The sequence below is a fragment of the Elephantulus edwardii genome, unplaced genomic scaffold (genome assembly GCF_000299155.1).
Source record: "Elephantulus edwardii isolate Elephantulus edwardi_28Jun2011 unplaced genomic scaffold, EleEdw1.0 scaffold00103, whole genome shotgun sequence".
NCBI lineage: Eukaryota > Metazoa > Chordata > Mammalia > Macroscelidea > Macroscelididae > Elephantulus > Elephantulus edwardii.
The window spans coordinates 2,415,377-2,438,115 of NW_006399853.1; the positions used below are offsets into that span (position 1 = coordinate 2,415,377).

The 22,739-nt window shown below is 48.7% G+C and overlaps 1 protein-coding gene across 2 annotated transcripts in view; it reads left to right on the forward strand.

Annotated features, from left to right (window-relative positions):
* Positions 1-22,739, forward strand: part of CTIF (CBP80/20-dependent translation initiation factor) — a 237,147-nt gene that overhangs the window by 65,767 nt on the left and 148,641 nt on the right. For both annotated transcript variants that reach the window (XM_006891699.1, XM_006891700.1), the window contains exon 6: positions 6,404-6,480. In XM_006891699.1, the coding sequence (XP_006891761.1) occupies positions 6,404-6,480 (77 nt within the window). The remainder of the gene's footprint in view (positions 1-6,403; positions 6,481-22,739) is intronic.

Genomic DNA, 22,739 nt, shown 5'->3' on the forward strand with positions numbered 1-22,739 from the left:
CATACTCAACAACAAAAACACATTGATTTGCTTGCAATAATGTTTGTAAACGTTGTGTTTTACACATTCTTCATTCACATTGTGTTCTATACAATCATTCCCATTCATTACGTTTTATAAAATTAATCACCATTATCTCTTTTGACATTTTTGGGAATATATATACCAAGACATACAAGTACGGTGGGAATATACAGTGAAACATAAAGCAATTCAACAGTTTCTACATTAACCATGTAATGGCACAGATTAAATTCTTTAGATTGTGCAATGATTTAACCCTCCTTTCTACCTTGTTCTGTCCCTGTTAACATAAACACATCATCAGCCAGGGTTCTTCTTTAATCTTTTTAATTACTGTTGTCAATTTGATCCCATTAGATAGATTTGAAATTAGAATATTGCTCAAGGCGGGGGTTATTTTTTATTATTTTTTTTTTACTGGCCAAGCTAAACTGTTACTTTGTTTTAAGAAGGCTTTAAGGGCTGTTTTTTTATTTAGAGTTTAGATATTATCTCAGAGCATTCCTTTCAGAAGCTCATCCACCCTTCCTGGCTCCAAGAAGTCTAGAGTCCTGGAGAATTTGAAATTCTGTTCTGCATGACTCCTCTTTTGATCAGTATTCTTCCATAGGATCTGTGTCTTGACGGTGGGGCACCTTCCATTTCTTCTGGTCTCATGGCAAAGGAGGTAGTTGTTTATAGAGACAATCACTAATGCAGCCCATGTCTCCCCCTCCCCCTTATGCTCCATCTTCTTCTGTTGCTCCAAGTGAATAGAGGCCAGTTGTTGTGCCTTAAATGACTAGTTTCAAACCTTTAAGACCATGCACATTTCAAAAGAACTAGAATCTGTAACTAAATAATACATTATTATTTCACTTAACTAGAAAGTCACGTGAAGCCATGACCCCAAGCCAAACCAAAAAAATCTCAGATTTGTTGTTGTTGTTGTAATAAGCCCCCAAAGCTACTCTTTTGTCATTGGAAATATATCTATCATACAACTTTTACCAGTGAAGCTTTTGACAGGTGTACAGCTTCTTGGCAATCGTGACAGTAATCGCTATACAGCCCCAGTCAATGCAGTACTTCCATCGCTGTTTAAACCATCCCTCTTAATTCTGGGTGCTCTTAACGGACAAATCTGATAAATTCTATATTCACCTAAGAGGTTTACGTCCTCTGTAAAGATCAGGAAGGGATCACTCACATCTACCTCCTCTGACATGTCTTCCCTCCCAGCATTCTGCTGGATTCCATTGGTGTGTGTTTACTCTCTACGCTTTTACAAGACAGTAGCTTGCACTCAATAAGTGCACCAGTGTTGTGCTTGAGAAGAGTGAGGAGACCCCCCCTCCACACACACACACACACACACCAGGGGAGCATCAAGTTCTTTAGAGGATAGGAGAAAAGTTGCATTGATGCACTCACACCTTTCAGAAAGAACAGCTTAAAATGATCCGTGGTTTTATTTCCTCTGCTTTGAAGCCCACACCCCTCCTTGAGCCAGAAGATCCCTCATCTCTGTCTCTTGCTGCTGTAGCTCTTAGCGCATCTGTTCCTGTTGAGTCAGTCCTGGTGCATGGCAACCCCTTGTGTGCAGAGCAGAGCTACTTCATGGGGTTTTCAAGGTTCTGATCTGTTGAAAGCAGATCACCAGGCCTTTCTTTTGAGGTACCTCTGGGTAGATTTGAACTGTCAACCTTTCACTTAGCTGCCCAGAGCTTAACTATTAACACACTGACTTGGGTTGGCAGCTAATTCAGTAGCCTGTGTGACCAGCACACACTTTCTCCTCTCTCTCATGCTAGCCTCAACACTTGCCCTCACAAACTTTGATGTGAGGAGTAGAATGGAAGAATGGTTATGGGGTGGATGAATAAAAGAATGGATGGGTGATTGAGTAGATAAATGGATGGATCAGTGGATGAATGGATAGGTGGCTGCTTGCGTGGAAGACTAAATGAGTGAGAGGATGGATGGATGGGTGGGTGGATGGATGGATGGATGGTGGAAGGCTGGATGGGAGGGTGGGTGGGTGGGTGGGTGGATGGATGGATGGGTAGATGGGTAAATGGATGGTGGGTGGGTAAATGGATGGATGGATGGATGATGGGTGGGTGGGTGGATGGAATGAAGTAAGGAAGAGCACAAAACACAAATCAGGAGCAGATCAGCAATTTCATTAGAAGCTGTTGAGCTTCACTGAGACCCAATGGAGAGCTAGGACTCCATGCTTCTATCCTGAAGCCAGCTGCCTATTACTATTGCCAACCTTAGGGAAAGGGGCTAGGATACAAGCCAGAGCCCAGGGTCCTGAGGCCTGGGTGTGGAAGGCTGACACCCTAGCTTCCATGGGATCCTGGAATGCCAAGCTTTAGGGAACAGAACTGCTCCCTCTGCCCAAACTCAGAACTGAGATCCGGAGCACAGGCCACCCACTGAGAGGGAGCCTTGGCTTCCTGTCCATTGTCTGCTTGGGAAACACCCATTGCATTCCTGAAGTGACCTGAAGAGGCCTGGAGGGAGGGAGGGAAGGGGCCAGCCTGGAGCCTGGTCAGGGTGGGGAGAAGGGAAATGAGAGGGGAAGACTTGGTGTTTTTCCTTGTTTGTATTTTGTATTAAAGAGAGAAATCTCCTTTGAGAAAAGCATTAAACAAAGCACATCCTAAGGCCCCTGAGGCCCATTGTGGCTGCCTGGAGCCTAGAATTCATTCATGCCTTTCTGGCTGCTGGTTGGAGGAGAGAAGGCTGGGGAGTGGGACTGAGGGCTGGAACTGGATGGGAATGCCTAGTTTTTCTGGGTCTCTGAAGTTACTCTCTTTGACAGGGTGCAGCCCCCAATTTGCTACTACTCTATTTATTGGGAAATACTTGAATTTTCTTTTTGTGGCTGGTTTCAGCCTTACACAGGCTCCACCTTACACAGGTTTTACTTTTATTTTGGAAATGATTCCCTCCCTTGATAGAGATCTAGGTCTCTCCTGAATCAGTCATCCTCCCAGGACACTTCTAGGTGTATAGCCCAGACAGGGTCATGCACACCCACCCCCCATCCTTGATAATGAACTTGACTGTCTATGTGGGGACAGTTCCAGAGGACTGCTTGAATCCCCACTGAGGAATCCTGGTCACCTGCCCTACATCTCTCAGATACTCTAACTCAGGTGTGGCCAGGTAAGGCCCCAGTCACTCTGTAAGTGTGAGGTTTGGCAAATAGACCCTGCTGACCACTCCTCACCAGATGGGGCTCTGTCCCCCTTCTTTCATCCCATGCACACCAGGGCTCAAGTGCCCTCTGTGTTAGGGTGTCAGCTCAGGCTGTGGATTCTGCACTAGGATCTGTGCTCGTTTCCCCAGGCCACAGCTAGACCACTCCCCTCTCCCAGGACCTTCTGTCAGACCAGCAGACCCAGGTACCTCTGCTCCACTCCAAGCTACTCGTAGTATAATGGCAGTATTCCCACGTCCTGTGTTCCCACCGGAGCACACATTCAGCGGTGAAGTGGAGTGGGGGTGGGAGGACACACCAGGGAAAGGGGTGGTCAGAACAACTCCCTGGGCGGCTGCTGACTGAAGGATTGGGTGGGTGAGTGCACCAAGAAGACATGTGGAGGAAAGGCTTGGAGATCTACTTGCAAAGTTGCTCACTGAAGACAGTGGAGCACTGCTGGAGCACTCAAGTCCTTAGAGCACTAAAGCCTGTGGAGCACTGTAGTCTGTGGAGCACTGAATCCTGTAGAGCATTGGATCCTGTGGAGCAGTGAAGTCCCTGGAGCACTGAGGTCTGCAGAGCACTAAGTCCCTGGAGCACTGAAGTCCCCAGAGCAGTGAAGCCCATGGAGCACTAAAGTCCCTGGAGCACTGAGACCTCTGGAGCACTGAAGTCTGTGTAGCACAGTTTTACTGTTATACATGGAGTCTCCAGGAGTCATTCAGCTGCAATTGGCTTCCTGTCCTTTGTAGAGAATTCTTCCTGGAGCCCGGCATTTGCAGGATTGGCCCCAGCAGTAGATGGAGAATCTCTTTCCTACCTTGTTGTAAAAATATAAATAGACAAAAAAGGTCACCCTTAGAACTTGTTCCAGTGCTGCCTTTACAGCTTAAAGAGGGTTGTAGCTAATTTGCACGTTTCCAAAAAAAAATACCCCCAGGCAGTTAAGGAGTCTTGGGTACAAATCCCTGGGGATCGTTTCAACTAGGATAAGGAAGCCTGGTTTGTAACAAATTGCTTCTGTACAGGTTTCGGGTGCACAGGCTTCATTTCCTTGGTCTTTCAAACATTCTAGAGAAGTGTGAACATCCCGTTTTGTCAGGAATCTTGAGACTTAGGGAAGTAGGTTGATTTCAGTTCTGTAACCTGTGAACTTCAATATCTGGTCCCAGCTCTGCTTCTGGTTCTCTGCAAGACCTTGAACCTGCGCACTCACTTCTGATTGTGAGTATTCTTGTCTTATAGATAAGGTTATACCTGAGGGTTTGGCTAGGATGGCTCCCAAAGTCCCTTTGTCCCTGCTGTTGTTTGAATCTGCAATTCCAGCATCATCTCCTGGTAATTCATTCTTTGTCTTCTGTTTTCCAGTCTAGATTTGATCATCAAAGTCACTCTCGGAACGTGATCTTTTGTGCCGTAGTTTTTGCATCCAGACACTTCCAGTTTTATTGCACTCTGCTTTGTTGTACTTTTCAGATATTTATTAATTTGAAGGTTCATGGTACCTGTCTGTAGGGGTATTTTTCCACCGGCGTGTACTCACTTCATATCTCTGTGTTACATTTCGGTAATTCTCACAGTATTTTAAACTTTCTCATAATACTATTGCATACTTAGTGGACTGTCACCCAAACCCAAACCCACCGTATTCTACTAGATTCTAACTCATGGTACCTCTCCATCAGGTTTCCAGGGCTATGTCAATCTTAATAGGACTACACTGCTTTACCTTTCTCCTATGGGAGTAAGGGGTGGATTTGATTTGAATCAATCACCTTTTGGTTAGCAACCCCCAACACTACCCCACTTGGATTACTTAATGGACTATAGTATGTTTTTGTTGTTAGATGCTGTCAGGTACCACTCATAGAGACCCTATGAACAATACACCTGAACACTGCCTGCTCTGTCCTGGGCCATTATCATAATTTCTGTCACACTCGAGCACGTTGCTACAGTCACTGTGTCAGTGCATCTGGTTGAAGATCTGCCTTTCTGTCACCTGACTTCACCTTTTCAAGCATGATTTCCCTTTCCAAGGAGTAGCTTCTCCCAACAGCATGCCCAAAGGATGTGAGGTGAAACTGCCATGTTTGCCTCCAAGGAGCACTCTAGCTACGCCTTCTCCAAGATACGTCTGTTTGTTCTTTTGGAAGTCCATGGGATATTCAGCATTTCTCTCCAACACCACAGCTCAAAGGCATCAATTCTTCTTCTGTCATCTTTATTCATTGTCCTCTCAGATGAATAGCAAGTGACTGAAAAGACCATGGCCTGAATCAGGCACACCTTCATCTTCAAACTAGCATCATCACTCTTCATTAATTTGGAGAGGTCCCTGATTGCCAACTTGCCCAATACAATATATCCCCTGATTACTTGACTGTTGGCACCAAGCTTGTTGGTTGTAGATCCAAGTAAGATGAAATTGTTGACAAGATCAGGGGTTCCCCCCCAAATATCATGATGTTACCTAGCAGTACAATGGTGAGATTTTTTTTTTCCCTGATGTTGGGATACACTCCATATTGAAGGCTTTGATCTTCTACAGCAAACACTTCAAGTCCTCCTCCCTTTGATGTTGTTGTTTGATGCCGTCGAGTCGTAGATGACTCATAGCGACCCTATGAATGAACGGCCTGAGCACTGTTTGTACATAGAGTTTCCGGAGGAAAGCCATTTCGGAAGTGGATGCCGCTCCTGCTTCCAGGCTTGATTTAGTCGGGAAGCTCCAGCCAACACTGTCCACCATGGGTACCCATTACCACGATTGGCACATCACTGTCACAGTCTTGAGCATCACAGCAACCACGAGTTACCTCTGTACAGCAACGCACAGACCAGTGCTATACCACCTAGAACAATGTTTGACAGGAAAACAATTTGAACCCAGCCGAGGGCCACAGATGAAAATCACCCACCTTTGGCTTGGTAGCATAGCTTCCTTTCCACTAGGCCAATATAGCTCTCTCTTTGTCGTCGTCATTGCCTCCCTTTGATAAGCACTGCGGAAATCAAACAATGTGTGTGATTCAGCTTATTGCCGCATTTGTTTTATTGCACTGATGTAGCACCAAGCCTGCTGTATGTTCAAGGTCGACCTGTAGCTAGTTCAGTCCGAGAGTCCTTTGCTCTCTTCACAAGTCACTGACGATTTCCCCCCTCTCTCTCCCCCTGATGCAGGGTTACCACCCAATGCCGCACGAAGCAGAGATTGCGCACACGAAGAAGTTGTTCCGGAGGAGGAGAAATGACCGGAGGTAGGAGACATTGTCATTGACTTTGGCCATTGGCTTTAGCGCTGTTTCAGACTGTGTGACACTTTTCCTGTTACTAGCTGGTTGCAGTGAGGTGAGGTAGCGATGTTGCAGTTGGTTACCGGCTGGAGAGTTTGCTGTGTGCAGGTGGTCACACTTCCCCTGCATGGCCCAGGAGTGATCCCTTTAGGCTCTGTCTCTGTGTCGTCCCTCTGGGAGACAGCCCAGATTTTACTTTTCCACCGGCCTCAAATATCAGTAGTAGTCTTGGAGATGAGGTGGGGCTGGCTGCCTGGTGTGAGAAATAGCTTCCAGGTGAACCCCAGAGCCCCTTCTTCCCAAGTCTCTGTCCTCCCCCCTTCCCTGTCCTGTTGCAACACTGCCGCAATAGATACACTACCCGCAATGGCATGTGCAAACCCAGTAATGCATTGCCATTGCTGTCAATTCACAGAGACTCTGCAGGGCCAAGTGGCATTGTCCCGTGGGGTTTTCCCAAGGTTGTAGTCTTTACAGAAGCAGGCTGCTTCATCTTGCTACCACAGGGCACATGCTGCTTCCCTTGGATGCCCAGACAGCCTTGCTTAAATGGAGCCAGGAGCAAGCTCTCCCCTGGAACGCAGTCCAGGGTGATAAGAAGGGGCCCCGTAGGTGGACCCTCAAGTCACCATGGTGTGGCCCTGATAAGGAACCACAACACTGGGAACGTGTACACTTGTAAAGGCGCTCTTATATATGAGAAGGGTTTTTCAAATGCCATGTAGTGGATTGAGTGAATCTTGAGAGAAAAAAAATTAGCTTTCCATTCAACCATTCATCCTCATTCTGTTTCGCGACGTTTGGGTTCAGTCTCCACATGGAAGCAGCACTCTTCCCATTTCCTCCTTATGTTTCTGACTTCCACACACCCTTCTTTCCTGTCCTTTCCTGCTTTCTGTGTTTGACCCATGTGCAAATGCTGCCCTTTTGATCATATGGTTGATTGTTCTAAGGACTTCGTGCCTCCCCGATAGTATACGCTCACCTATCCTTTGAAAGTTGAGCCACAGGGCTGAGTGCAGTTCCAGACTTGAAGAGTTTCTAAGAACTTGTTTTGCGTTTTGGTCCACATTTTCTTCCCATTTTATCCAGAACTTCTGATTCTCATTCTTTTTATTGTAGCCAACAACTGTCACCATGTACCATCAAGTTCTTCTGATTTGTAGAGCCTGGCATTCACACAGTTCACTGGTGCTTTGCACTAATTGTTTCCCTGCATCTTTGATTTTCTTCTTTCCTCTGATATGAAAAGGTTTTTAAGATTCGTTTTGAACGAAGCTCGCCAGGTGCCGAACAGTGCTTGTCACATTTGTCCATTTGTGCAAGGGGGGATGCCTCGAATATACTTTGTGCTTCAATAGGCATAAATTATTTCTGGGTGGAAATTTTAAAAATGAGAAAAGACGTCTGCCTGAGGAATTGAAGTGGGTGTTCCTCCCTGGGGAATTGTCTCTGAGATGGCGATGATGGCTGTGGTTTTACCTTTAATGAGCAGAGAATGTCCAGAGAGAGCTGTGAAACAGCCCAGTGGGTGGCCGGTGCTCAGAACATCACAAGTGCCAGCTCTCCTCCTGGGGGACCAGCTCCTTGAGGCTGAAGGCTGAAGCTGAGCAGTGCCCAGCCGTGCTCCCCACGGAGGCGTGCTCCCCAGGGAGGCTGTGATGGAGGAGTGTGAAGTGGCCACAGCCCCCAGGATGGGGGAGGACACCAGAACGCCCTGTGATGATGGCTTTCAAACCATTCACAAGGACAGTAAACACACTGCCTGCTGAGAGGAAGGCAGTCCTGGCATAGAAACCAGTCCCGCCAGGCACTGTGTGTGGCCACAGCAGAAGGGAAATTGAGCGCAGAGACCTGGGCCAAGCCCTGGACCAGCCAGTGTATGGTTTGTTGCATTGTGTCTGTGCGTGCTACCTTTTTGCTCTGCAGCATGGGAGGTAACTAATTCCTGGTTTCTGAGTCCTGGCGAGAAAAAGAGGGAGCATCTGCACAGGCTTCGTATCTCCCTCCCCAGTGTCCCTGGGGCCAAAGGTCACTGATGATGTGTGTCTCAAGAGGTGCTGGCTTCCGGATGAGAGGTCACCCTCTGACCTATATCTCGGGACCCAGGCAGTGGCAGCGGCTGCTCTGCGGCCAGTAAGTCCACGTGTCCATTTCTGGGCCCGGCTGCCTCGCTCAGCAGGCGTCCCCCGAGCGCATGGCCAGTGCCAGGCCTCCGGAAAGCAATGGCCCGGCCGGGGAGTGTGGGAAGAGCGCGCACCAGGCCAACTGGGAGGCTGAGCTTCCGCCGAGCCCCGCTGTGACTAAGGCCCGGTTCAGGTCAGCACGGCTCCAAAAGGATGTGAGCCCGGGACCAGGTCCAACGCCAAGCAATAAAGATGATTAAAGGGATAGAAACTGTGTCCGGTGGGGAAAGGCTGGAGGCCGGGGCCAGGGAAGCAGAGGCCTGGAGGAAAGGACATGAACCATTTACACGGAGGGGTGAGTGACACAGCTTCATGCTCAGGGTCCCGATCCAGAGGAAACAGCTCAGGTGGACGCAGGACTTTCAGCCGCACAAAAGCCAAGCTCAGGGAATGAACCTCTTGATCCTCAAGGGGTCAGATGGGCAATTCTGTGCAGCTGGTGTGAACTGACAGTGGCCGCCAGTCCATGAGCCATCACTGTCCACCTGTCCTTACCACCTGAGAGGCCCCTGGAGTGGGGAAAACAGCGGCAGGTCTACATGGCTTTTGATATTTATTTGTTGATATTGTCAAGAACGTGCTGAACATATACCAATTCAATACTTCCTGCGTGTGCTATCCATTGGCATGGATTGCATTCATTGAGTTGTGCAAGCGTTCTCGTCCTCCATCAGCATGGGCTCACCACCCCTAAGGTCCAAACTAACCTTCAAATTACAGTTGCCAATTTGAGGTCCTTGAGGGCAGCCAGAGCTTTAAGGACCTCAGTTATCTATTGGGAATCAGAAAGCCAGCACCGCGCTCCTCATTCAGGATGGGGCCATGAGGCTGAAACAGGGACAAGGCAGGAGGAGGATCTGAAAGCATCAGTTGCTCCCAGCAGCTGGTGGGATGAGGTGCTTTGGCCTGACTGAGCTCAACAGGCAGCATACGGATCACTGCTCGTGTCTTCCACTAGGAGTCACTGTGTTGCATCCTGTGTTCAGCTGGGCATGGTCTCTGCCCACAAGGTTCCTTATCCTCTTCCAGGTTCCAGATTGATTTTGTGGCCTGACCTCGTGACCCTGACTCCAGAATCAGCTAGAAAGTTACATGGAACCTCATAGCATCCCCGTCCGAGTACTGAAATATGGTCTGTGGGTTCTGCGGTGGTTTGCTCTCAGCTGCAAAACTCTAGCAGTGTAGTCCCTGGGGATTACCAACTGCATTACCAACCTAAAGATGTCTGTTCAAATCTACCTTTGGAGAAAGATGGGCATTCTCTCCTGTGCCGTTTTTAGCGTCTGAAAACCCACTGCAAGGCCAGCTAGAAGTTAGATCTGACTTAATGGCAATGAGTATTTTTGTTTTCACGAATCTTGAAGTTCATGGTTGGGACTCATCCAGTGGTGCCGCAAAAGAAAAGCCTGGCGATCGGCTTCTGTCACAATTACAGCCAAGGAGACTGTGGAGAGTTTGTTCTCCTCTGTAACACATGGGGGTAGCTGTGAGTCAGCACCGACTCAGGGTGGAATTGTGAATACAAGGAGGTTCAAAAGGAGCAGTCATGGCGGGGTGGGGTGGGGAGAGGAACAGAACTGAGCCGTAAGACGCAGTCGGATTTGCTGGGATGGAGAAGGGAAGATGTCTCCTTGGAGGATGGTGAAAGCTGCAGCGAAGCAGGTGCTGAGCCCAGGGATTCCCCGCCCTCCCTGGGAGTCGCCCCCACATAGCTCCCTGGAAGCAGAGCCAGATGGGCAGAGCCCACGGCTGCCACTTTCCCCAGCTGAGCTAAATAGACGAGAAAGGCGGAGTCAGCCGGCTCCTCAGAGCCCAGCTCCAGACTGCTGGGAGTCTAGGTGGACCCTGCAGGCCACCGGCCTGCCCTTAGCAGTGAGAGCAGACGGGTTAATGGAGGCCTCTGAGATCCATCCCCGTGGATGCCAGGCAGCCCGGGAGACAGAGCGCCGTTCTGCAAATTAATTCGTTTCATTAAGTGAGATCTCAGAACAGTTCATTTACTCCATGTACAAAGCAGATTTGAAAGGCATGACAAGAATGCCGCGGCCGTTCCCACCCTAGTGTCAGACAGCTCAGTGGTGGCGTGAGACTGGCGAGGGGCGAACTGTCCTCACTCCTGCTGTACCTGGGTCCCCCAGGTGGTGCAGAGTCAGGCTACATCCTGGACAAGGCAGGGAGGTGTCAGAGCCCCCAGCACTATCGATGCCTGTGTCCTTCAAGTGACCCTGACTGTGGCTTGCTAGCTTCTAACGGTAAAGCCAATTGTGAATCCCAGACCCTTTTGCCCTGGCCTCTGCCACTGTGAACCCTCGCTGGGGCCCAAGCTTATTCAGTGTGGACGAGTCAGTGTCACCCTTCAGAAAGGACTGTGCAGGCTCCCTGCAACATTACCTATATCGCTTATACCAGCGGGCAGGACCCCCGGCATTATAGGGAGCACTGGTGGCCTAGCAGCAAGAAGCTGTGCTGCAATCCCAAAGGCATGTAGTTTGAATCCACCAGCTGCTCCACAAAAGTATCAGTCTAGGAACGCTTTCAGAAGGGCTGCTGGCTTGATCTCAGCCTAGTCTGTGTGGACCTATACCAGTTATTAGTGACCACCTTTTTTCTTCCAAGTCACCCTTGTGGACATCTCTTTGGGAAAGATGATAGCTAAACTTTTCTGGTTTTTGAAAATTGGACTAACTTCTACCCAGGATGGGTGTGTGTGTTGTTGTTAGGTGCCATCGAGTCTACTGTGACCCAGAGTGGCTCATGAGCAGCAGATCTGAGCCTTGCCGTGTCCTACAAGTCCATCCTCACAATCTCCAGCCGTGTTCAAGTTCATTGTTACTGTTACTGTGTCATCTCCTTGAGGGTCTTCTCGTCCACTGACCTTTCCCATAATGATGTCTTTTTTCCAAGGACTGGCCCCTCCTGAGACATGAACCAAATATATAACACCATCCTATGTATGTCGTTCTGGATCCTTGGTGGCCTAGTGGTAAGAAGCTGTGCTGCAATCCCAAAGGAAGGTGGTTCAAATCCACCAGCTCCATGGGAGCAGGATGGGCACGCTCCTCCCCTGAGATTTACTGTCTCTGAAAACCCACTGTAGGATCAGCTGTGAGTTGGTTCTGACTTGACACACAGCAACAAAAACAACATGTGTGTAGTTTGGACAACAGAGGAGCAGGGAAAATGAGATAAATTTTCAATGAGAGTACTTGACACAATAGCCGTAGCCGTGGACAGTGAGCTTGGAGTGGACAGCAGTGGGCAGCGTTCCATCATGTTGGGTCAGAGCCGACTCAAGGCATGAAGCTAGCATCTCTACCGTTGCCTGTTCTCCAGAGCTCCTCAGACAAGGCTGGAGTCATCTGTGAAGGGTTCCCTTGACAGGACAGTGTTGTCCCATTCTTTATGTGAGCTCAGATGCCCTCAGCACGTGAGAATCTGAAGGTAAAGGGTGAGGTTGTGAGGTGTAAGATGCCAGCCTCCAGTGGAGGGTTTTGTCTAGGGGAACAGTGGGGGGAGAAAGACACACCCTCGGCTTGTGGCCACCTCCCTGGGAGTCTAAGCAGCCATCACTGCCCTGTCCTGGATGACACCTCCCTGAAAGCCTCACAGACGTTCAGCCCTGCAGTCACTGTCATCGTCATCTGTCACCAGGAGCCCCAGGGAGATTGAGACAGATCCACTCTCACGTTGCCCCCAGTTTGTCTTTCCATCCTAGCAAGGAAATTGCCCTCATTAAGTCCCTGCTAAAGATAGATAAGAAAATAGGACAGGCAAACCCCCACCTGGCAGGCGGCCCTGTCAGATTCTAAGCAGAATGAGTCAGATTGGGAATATTTTTAGGATCCTCTCCTCCTCTCCTACGCCCACCCCCAGCGGCTCTGTGGAAGAAGAGCGCTCACTTCGTGGAGCCAGATGTCCAGGTCTGTGCTGGGAGGAGCGCCTTGGAGCTCAGAGAAGCCCCAGCCTCAATGCAAACCTGGGCAGCCTAGAGCACCCGTTACCGCATGCAGTGCCCAGCACCCTGGACAGAGCAAGTTGCTTCTAGGACCCCCTGAGGTTGGCCCAGCCTCACCTCTGCCCTGGACATTCTTTTGCGCCCCCTGCCCTGGACATCCTCTTAAACCTCTGCCCAGGACACCCTCCCACCCTTTGCTCTGGACACTCTCCATCTCTACCCTGGGCACCCTCCTCACCGCTACACTGCTACCCCAACTCCTACGCTAAGACCATCCCTTACCTCAGCCCTGGGCACCTTTCCCCACTTGTGCCCTAATACCCTCTCCCTCCCCCTGCCATGACACCCGCCCCCTACCCCCAGTCCCCTGCCCTGGACAGCCTTTCCCACCTCTGCCCTGAAGACCCGCTCCCATCCCAGCCCTACATACCTTTCCCACCCGAGCCCTGCACAGCCTTCCCCATTCCACCCTGGACACCGTCCCCCACCGGTGCCCTGGACACTCCCCTTCCTCTGGCCCTGGATACTCTCCCCAGCTCCTGCCCTGGACACCCTCTCCAGCTTCTTGCCAGATGTGAACTTCCTGCACAGCCTTCCTTGGCACTGACTCCTGGAGGTACCGGGTCCAAGGCCTGCATCCACATGGGGCTGTCCGTGCACAGGAGGCAGCCTGCGGGCGGGTAGAGCCTGAGGACCAGAGTGGCACCTCCTCGTGCTGTGCCTGCCATTGTGAAGCTGAGCATCACTGTACCCTGAGGGGCACCATCTCCCTTTTCCCAGAGAAAGGCATCATTCTGACCCCTTAATCCCTAGAGGTCAAGACAACTGACTGAAGCAGAGGCAGGGTGTATGCCACCCCCAGTGGGCATGTGTCTGGGATGGGGTGGTCGTCCCAGAGACCAGCACCCCGAGTTGGTTTCATAAGTTTTCCTCAGTTGATGCAGCCTCTCTTGATGAAATGATGGGCATTGGGGCCTTGGTTGCAAACGCTAACTCCCCCTTCCTTTACCTTCACTGGAGAGGAAGGAGACAAGCGAAGTCCCCAAGGGAGTGGGCCTCTGGCACCAGTCACCGTGTCACCCTGCTGTGATGGCAGGGCCACCTCCTTGGTTGGCCCCACTCGGCCTCAAAGCCAGCTCAGCCCTCACCAGTCGAGGGAGCCTGAGGAAACAGGGAGCCTCCTGGGTCCCTTCTTCCTTGTGTTCCCAGAACTTGAAGCATGGACATAGGGATGCTGGTGGCTGGTGGCATGTGTGGCAAGTGTGTGGGGAGGCTGACCTGTCCACCGAGTACACCCGCAGAAAACCTGAGACCTCGCTTCTCCCTGATGCTCGCTCTTCGGCCCCTCCCCCGCCTCCATGCCCTGGGTCCTGTGTGGGGAAGGGAGAAACCAGCATTTGTGGCATCTGGTTTCTGTCATGGTTTTGGGGCAGAGAAATCCCTACACCACAGAGCCCATGTTTAGTCCAGACTCTACCTAAAACACATCCCTGGATAGCATTCAAAAAACTGTGCCCATCAGCAAATGAGTGGATAAAGAAGATGTGGTGTGTCCATGTGATGGAATATTACTCAGCCGTGAACAAGAGTGAAGACCTAATGAAGAACCTTGAGAATGGTGTGCTGCGGGAAAAGCCACAAAAGGCTAGGGGGGAAAATATATTTAAATTTTAAAAATAAAAGGCTACCTATGATCTCGCTTACCTGGAATAGCTAGAATAGATAAATGCAGGGACTGTGTGGCTGGTTAATGGTTACCAGAAGTAGGAAGAAAGGGTAATGGGGAATTATTGTTCAAAGGATACTGAATTTCTATTGGGTGTGATGAAAAAATTTTGGGAATAATAGTCATCATTGCTACACAACTTGGTGACTATAATGAGTGGCCTTGAGCTGTACACTTAAACTTTTAACTTTTGCTTAAAATGGCAAATGTTTTATTACAGATGTGTGTGGTGTTCCACACAGTAAATTGTTTAAACAGCAAAGAAGAAAACAAGACTGAAGAGAGGTAAAGAACTCTTTTCCTTAAACCAGTGGAAAAGAAGGGCAATCTTCCCTGTAACTTACAGCCTTGGAAACCCAGTGGCGGGGAGACCCAGTTACCATTTCTTTTTTCCTTTTTTTTTTTTTTTAAATTTTTTTTATTTTGTTATTTTTGTGTGCGAGTATCGTCAAAGCAGATCTGACTGGTACAGGAGGAGATTGTCCCTCCTTCCCCGGCAGAGCATCTGGTGGATTTGAACCGTTCGCCTCTGGGATTGTAGTTGCAGCTTCTTGCCACTAGGCCACCAGAGCTCCTCTCCAGTTACCATTTCTATGTCACCGATGAGGACTGTAACTTAGAGCAGTGGAGGGACTTGCCCAAAGCCACACAGCTGGAAGTAGTTGAGCCAGAATTTCAACCCAGGCTTTCAGGCCTCAGACACACTGCTCTGTACACTCGTTTGCCAAGAGCTTCTCTTCTTCCTCTGCCGGGTCACGGCCTCCTTCACACACCCTCCCTGATTTACATGTATGCACAGGCAGCGTGCTCCTCTTTGTGGGGAGACCAAATATACAAGTGAGTGTTGACTTCTGAAGGCCCTCGTTTCAGATAGGGTCGCCCACCCTTGGCCTTCTTGACCCGTCTACTGGGCCAACCCTTCCTGTAGATTCTGTCCCTTCTCCGCGTGACTCCTTGGACATATTTAGAGAGTCCTGCCCTAGACAAGCCATTTTCCAGGTTATTGTGCCCCACCCAGCGAGGGGCTGGAGGCAGGGGTGCTGTGAGTCCCAGGGAGGCTGACAGCTCACACAGAAAGGACATCACACAGTTTCCTCTAGCTGCCAGCTCCCCTCGGGTCCCCAGAGAACCAGCCCAGGTGTGAGGGTCCTTGCACCCTCCTCCCAGGGATCCCCAGCAGTGGCAGGGCACAGGTTTTAAAAATACCGTGGAGCCTTCCTGGCTGGGTCAGCGTTTACCCCGAGCTCCGAGAGTTATTTCTGAGTCTTCCCAGTAATTTAATTTTAGCCATTTATTCCAATGCGTGTGTTTTGGGGAAGCCAAGGTGGCCTCTATGAGGGTTGGGAGTATTTTGGGAAACCCTGGTTTCCAGAAGTGATGCAGGGCCTCAATTAGGTAAGACACCAGCTAACAGATAGAAAATAACTCGGGGAGACAGGCCCTTGGGGCCCCCAGAGGTGGTGTCCTCAGCCCCCCTGGGGAAATTAAAGTATCCTCAAGTCCCTGGTGTGACTGCCTCTGAAGTGACAGTTCATGTCATCGTCTCCTGCTCTCTGAACACCTGAATATGTGTCAGGGGGTGGGCTTGCTGGAGCCGTCCTTCCTTTCTGAGAAGGCCCAGAGACGGGCAGGCAGAGCCACGCAGCGCACAGCAGGGTCAGGCTCTGAAGCTCCAGCTTGTATCTGGACACTCACCCTCTTGAGCCACTCATGATGAGTTTCAGAGTTATAGTTCCATCACGTGGACACACTGGCGATTTTGGGAGGTTTTACTAAAGAGAATTTTGTTGCGATGTTGCTGGGTACCAATGAGTTTTTCTGGGTTTGGGGTTTTTTTTGGTTAGATTGTTTTTGTTTTTTTGTTTGGCTTTTATTTAATCATAGTGACCCCCCTGTGACAGAGTTGAACTGCTCTATCATGTTTCCTGGACTGTGTTCTTTTTATTTCATGTGTGTGTGTGTGTGTGTGTGTGTGTGTGTGTACGTACTGGCAAATCACATCTGACTGTACAGGAGGAGATTGTCCCTCCTAAAGCAGAGCATCTGGTGGATTCAAACCTCGCACCTCTGGGATTGTAGTTCAGCTTCTTGCCACTAGGCCACCAGAGCTCACCTGGGCTGTGTTCTTTTTAAGGAAGCAGATTGGCCAGTCTTTGTTCACAGAACAACTGAGTGGGTTTGAACCACCAGCCTTTTGGTCACAACATCTGAGTTCCTTTTGAACGGTTTCCTACTCTTCTAAATATAGCCCCTCAGGAGCCCTTATAGGAGCCGGGCTTACCTGAGCCTCCCCTCACCTGACAGGGAGAAATGGTCCTGCCCCCACCTCCCCTCTTGCCACACAGGTCAGCCTTCTCTGGGCCCCTTGGTCAAGCCAGGCTTGCTCCTGCCTGTACAGCCTGGCCCGGCCCCTGGCCTCTCCTGTCTCTCCTCACACCTGCCCTTGCTGCTCCTGGTCATTCTGTGACTCACCTGCACTTCCGTCCCCTCCACCCATCACTGTCATTCTTCAGTTCTCCTTTGCCCTCTTTCTTGTCCTTTCCATAATGTCAGGGAGGGCAGGGACGTGACTGAGAGCATCCCCTGCCATGTTCCTTTCCCCTGGCTCACTCAGGGCAGGTGTGGCTGCTGAGGGATTTGGGGGCCAGCAGGGAGCCCATTCATCTGTATGCAAAGGATGAGCCCCCAACTTCTAAGTCACCTCGGAGCACAGAATGTGCAGAGAACAAAAGCAGGTGCCCTGTGCCAGCTCGCTGCTTCACCAGCCCCTCAATCTGCCCCAGTTCAGGGTCCTGAACATTTTCAAGAGAAGGTATGTGTGCGGAGGCTCTGCTGGCTGGGTATCCAGTCGTGAGCGTCCAATCCCATTAGAACCGATGTCCCCCCAGGTCACCACTACCTTGTGAGGTGCGGCTGCCTGCATCCACCTCCTCCCTGCCTTTGTGAGCCAAGCCCACCTCTCTCTTTGGTGCCACAGGAGGCCTTCTAATTCTGATGTTACAGGGTTTGGTCAGTGAAAGGATCCAATTTCAGGCTTTTTCTTGTTAGGGTTGATACTGAACTTGGAAAAAGACATGCACACAACTTGAAAAAGAGGTGAGGAATGTTTTTAGGGGAGAAAACAAGAGTCAACCATATGGAGCCGTGCGTGTGTTTGCTCGGCCGGCTGTCTGGGCGGCGGCAGTGAACCCTTGTTCCAGGTGGCTCTGTGTGCCAGGGAGCAGATGGCATGGCCTGGTCACCCTGAGCGGGGAAACCTGGCACCGGTGGACCGGCAGCTGGGGGAGGGAGAGCGGGGGGGACACTGAGCAGGGACTGGGGCGGGACAGGCAAAGGACAGGGTTCAGGCTTTGCCCTGATACTCCAGAAGGTTGGAGAAGTCCAGTCAGGGGTGAGGAAGGCAGGTGGTCACAGAACTGCTCTAGGCAGAGCCAAGCCAGCTACCTCTAAGTCCCCACAGTCCCAATCCCTTCCTTGGCCGAAGCTGTGATTTTGTTTGGTTTTGTGTTTGCTATGTAAGCAATTGAAGAAAACATGTCTGCTTCCCGGTTCACCATCACCCTTCCGTGGGGCTAGGGCGAGCCCCCACTTCCCATTACTCTAGAGCAGGTCCTGGTCCCCAAGTTTATCACATCTGCAGCTAATCTTGAGACTGAGAGTAGATGGCTGTATTTTTTTGAAGGCAGATATTTTGGTTGCAGAAAGCCCATTTTGCAACGACATTCACCTCCTGAAGTCTCTTACTATAAGCAACTGTTGGCTCAGGTTCCAGCCAAGAGTGCAGTCAGTCCCTTGAGTATAATGAGATGTCTAGACCTGGTGTGACTCTCATTTCCTCCTGTTACTAGATGTGGAGCCGTCTGTTCAACTCTCTGAAGCTTGTTTCTCCTTATAAACTAGGACATCCAACTTGTAAGGTTGTTTTGTGATTCATTCAAATGAGGAAGTGCTTTGGAAGTGAGTAAAATGTCAAGGCCACACCAACCTGAGTCCCGTTTCTGTGTTTGTATTACACGCCTGCTGTGTGGACAGCAGGAGGCTCTGGTGGCTCATTACATGGTGGGCCGCTAACAGAGAAGCCACTTATTCGAATCCACTGATTGCTCCAAGGGAACAGAGATAAGACGGTGTGCTGCCATTAAGATTTACAGAATTGGAAACTGGATGATTGTCATGAAACAGAATCAATTCCATGGTATTAAGTTTGGGTTTTTTTATTTGGTGATGGTGAGTGTATGTATGTGTGTATGCATGGGTGAGGGAATGAGTGATACATACTTCTCCTTCCTACAGAGCAATTTTCCCAATGATAGTTTCCTGGAAACTGAGATGGTTCTGTATGTCTGTACTAGTAATCTATTAATGCATAAATAATTACTCCAAAATTTCACACTTAAGACAAAAAGAAAAAGACAACAAAACAAAGCACGATCAACCAAACAATAAGCAAAATGTAAAATATATTATCTCAGGGAGCTCTGGTGGCCTAGTGGCAGGAAGCTACACTGCAATTCCAGAGGTATGCGATTCAAATCCACCAGATGCTCTGCTGGAGAAGGAGGGGACACTCTCCTCCTGTACCAGTCAGATCTGATTTGATGGTACACACACAAAAAATAATAAAATTTTTAAAAAAATTATCTCACACAGTTTCTGAAAGTCAGGATTCCAAAACCAGTTTAACTGAAGAGTTCTGGTTCAAGGACTCTCATGTGATTGTAGTCATGGTGTTAGCTTGGCTGCTGGCATCTGAAGGCTCATCTGGGACTAGAGGATCTACTTTCAAGCATGCTCACAAGATTGTTGGCAGGTGTCACTTCCTCATTGGCTGTTGGTCACTAGGCAGACCTCTATATAGAGCTGCTCCTTACATGAAAACCAACTTATACTCGAGTGGGATCTGAGAAAGACAAGATAGCTAGACACCAAAGAGAAGTGACAAGTAGTCTCTTGGTCACACAGACCAACCTTGGTTCAGTATAGGGGGAGAGGACAGTACAAAGATGAAACCTCAGAAAGTGGGGACTATCTTGAGAGGTAGCATATTAATAGTCCACCCCCTGGCCTTCAGTAATGTCACATCCTTTTTGTGTGAATTCATAATTTATCCATTTTTAACATTTTTAAAAAATTAATTTTAATGAATGTTTACAGAGATTTTGGATTTCCATACCCTCAGTGTTGCATTTTTCTCCCTGCCCACCCCTCCCCCCAGTTTGCTCTACTCTTTGAAAAGTAAAAGAAAAATTATTTCATTGGTATAGAATACGCCCCCTCCCTCCCCGAGTACACTCCACTATGCAACCTTCATTCTGGACTCTTGTCATAACAATAATACCCAATCATATATTGCTTTCAAACAGTTCTCTCCCTCATCTGTTTCAATGCAGTATACATAATTTATCCAATTTTTCTCAATCTCACTCCAACCCTGATGGCAGTCTCGCTCAACAATAGTGGCACCATGAAGCACCAGCCCTTTTGTGACTGAGATGTTTCACTCAGCATAATGTCCTCCAAAATCACCCATTTTGAATAATATTGCATGAGTTCCTTGTTTTTCAATGCAGTGTAGTATTCCATTGTGTGAATATACCTCAGCTTCTCTGTCCATTCATTTGTTGGGAATTTATCCTTTTTTTTTCACTCTTATGGAAGGAACAGATGCAGTGTGGAGGTGGTGGTGGCCGAGTCTGATTTCTGTGCTTTTCATAAAGGGGACCTGTCTCAACTGCCTGCTTAGTCAGATGCAGCACCCACTCATGCTCCTGCACCTCTTTCTACCAGTCATTCAGGTCTGATATTCATTGTTGACTTACAGACTTTACTCACAGTTGTGATGCCAGGAGTGGGGTTTATTAGGGAAGTAAGCTGAAGATTAGGGGAGGCAAAGAATATCACCCAGTGTAAGTCCAGGTTTAAGTCCATCAGTCCCAAGGCACAATTCCTTAATTAGTCCAGGCTCTGGATTTAGTTCAACAGTGAGCTTTTCCTTTTGTCATCTGACAAGAACAGTAAAACCTTTAGCTGTGGCCTTTATCTCAGGACTCCTCTGGTTAGACCTTGCCACAGTTTCTCCACAGCAATGCCACAGTCTCTCCACTACCATCACCAGCGTATCATCACCAGGGTCTTGCTCCAGCCTCCCTCAAATCTTGCTGCTCAGTTGTGGAAAGTGCTCTTGCACTCACTTGCTCCCTCCCTTCCCTCTCTCTCTCTCTCTCTCTCTCTCCCTAGTCCCACAGCTGTTGATGACTTGCAAAGCCATGTGTCTTCACTTAAAGTAGCTGGAGACCAGAGCGGATAATGGATAGAAAAGCCAGCTTTTAAGCTGCATCTGTCTACCTTCCAATGCCTCATTTGATTATAGCATTCTCTCAAAGTTCAGAATGGCATCATCTAAATCAGGTTCAGGTGCAGATGAGGCTCCATGGTTATAGTTCTTCAAGTATAACTCCTCTAGATCTACAGGTCTGTGATTTAAAGATTTTACCCCAACATACCTAATATACAGTGGTTGGAAAGGCATCGAAGAACTGCCATAGACACTCCTTTTCAAGAAGAAGGAAATGAGAAGTTCACAGGCGTCATTGAGTCATAGCTCTTCTGAAATCCAGCAAGGCAACTGTTGAAAGTTCCTTGAATAGAACTCATCCCTGCTCCTGCCCAAGGGTTATTCTACATGATTCTTGGCTCTTCCTCCACCTTCTAGGTCCCTCATAAGATTATAGTCCAGTCATTAGCCCAGTGAATATGCTGTTTCCTGGTTCCACCCTTGGAATCATCTTTCCTTTTCCATGAAAGGTGGCATGTATTTGCATTTGTTTTATCACCTGGCTTCCACCAGTAAAATATTAAGAGTCCAACTCTCTTTCATCATTTACAGAGACTCTCTCTGTCCCATTTAGCAAACGGGTAGAGTTTTTGCTGATACAGTTCTTTTAAAAATGCCATGAGTCTCTTGTGAATCTGATTGGGGTCTGTTCTACTGAGTAGAAACCCGTCACCACATCTCTTCAGAATAATCCTATCTGTACATTGACCGTCTACAGAAAGATGGTGGTGCCCTTAAGTTTTTTAGAAGTTTCATTGTTTGGGAAGATCTGGGAGCTCTACCTTAAAAATCTTGTTTTTTTGTTGTTGTTGTTATTGGCCTGCATAAAACTTTGTGAAAACCTTTGATCTTTCTGAGATCTTAACAGAGGACTTCTTAGTTACATCCTCAGCCTCATCTGTGGACCATGTTTTCCTGGGAGTGTCCTTGATTTAATTTGTATTCCCAAGTAATTTCTTAATATTAGCCTCATTTGCCCTCACCTGGAAAGGCTGGTCATCTTCAGAACTATCAAACCCTGGTTTATTTCTTGGACCAGTCTGTCTTTTAGCTTAGCCCTCTTCTCTTACCTGTCATACCTAACACGAGGAAACCAGGTAGTGATTTCAACCTTAGTTCAAACTCTCCTCAGCTGCATCACCAGGTCTTTAGGTACGTGTTCCACATCTCCAGGAACCACAGGTAACAGTGTTGCTCTTCTTTCTGCAGCTACGTAACAAGATCTCTCTTCCTCTACTTCCCAATGGCATGTTTCTTACTTCCCTAAAGCTTTACTTAGTTATTTTCAAAGCCCCTGTTTCTATTAACTGTTGTTTCATGGTGCTTTATGTTTTATTAGCATGTACCTCAAAATTCTTCAGGTTCCTTCCCCCTGACAACGCCATGCCCACATTTTAGATTTTTGTTATGATATCACTCCTCTTTCACAGGTCAAAATGTGCATTAGTTATGAAGTATTTATAAACTCACAGTTTCTGAGGTAGGTATTCTAGGGGACAGTCTAGCTGGTAGCTATGGCTGAAGGAGCTCTGGTGGACTCCTAGGTAAGGAGTTGTGCTTCCAACGCAAAGGCAAGTGGTTCTAACCCATCACCTCTCCTCCAGAGAAAGATGCAGTCTCTTCCCTTGTGATGTACAGCTTCAGAAAACCTGCTAGAGGATCAGTTGCTTATGACTTGAGGGCAATGAGTTAGTGCTTGTTTATGGCTCAGGGTCTCCACTGAGGTTGTAGTCAGGCTGTTCCCAGGACTGCAGTCATCTGAAAGCTTGACTGGAGCTGCAGGATCCACTTCCAAGCTCACACTGTGGCGCTGGCAGTTCTTGCTTCTTCACTAGCTCTTGGCAGCGGCTTCATTTCCTTGCAATGTGGGCCTCTCTGTAGGGACTCACAACAGAATGAGTGATCCAAGAAGAGAGGGGAGAAAGAGAGAGAGAGAGAGAGAGAGAGAGAGAGAGAGAGAGAGAGAAGGTGCAGTCTCTTTTATAACCTCATCTTGTCGGTGACCTCACATCCCTTCTGCTC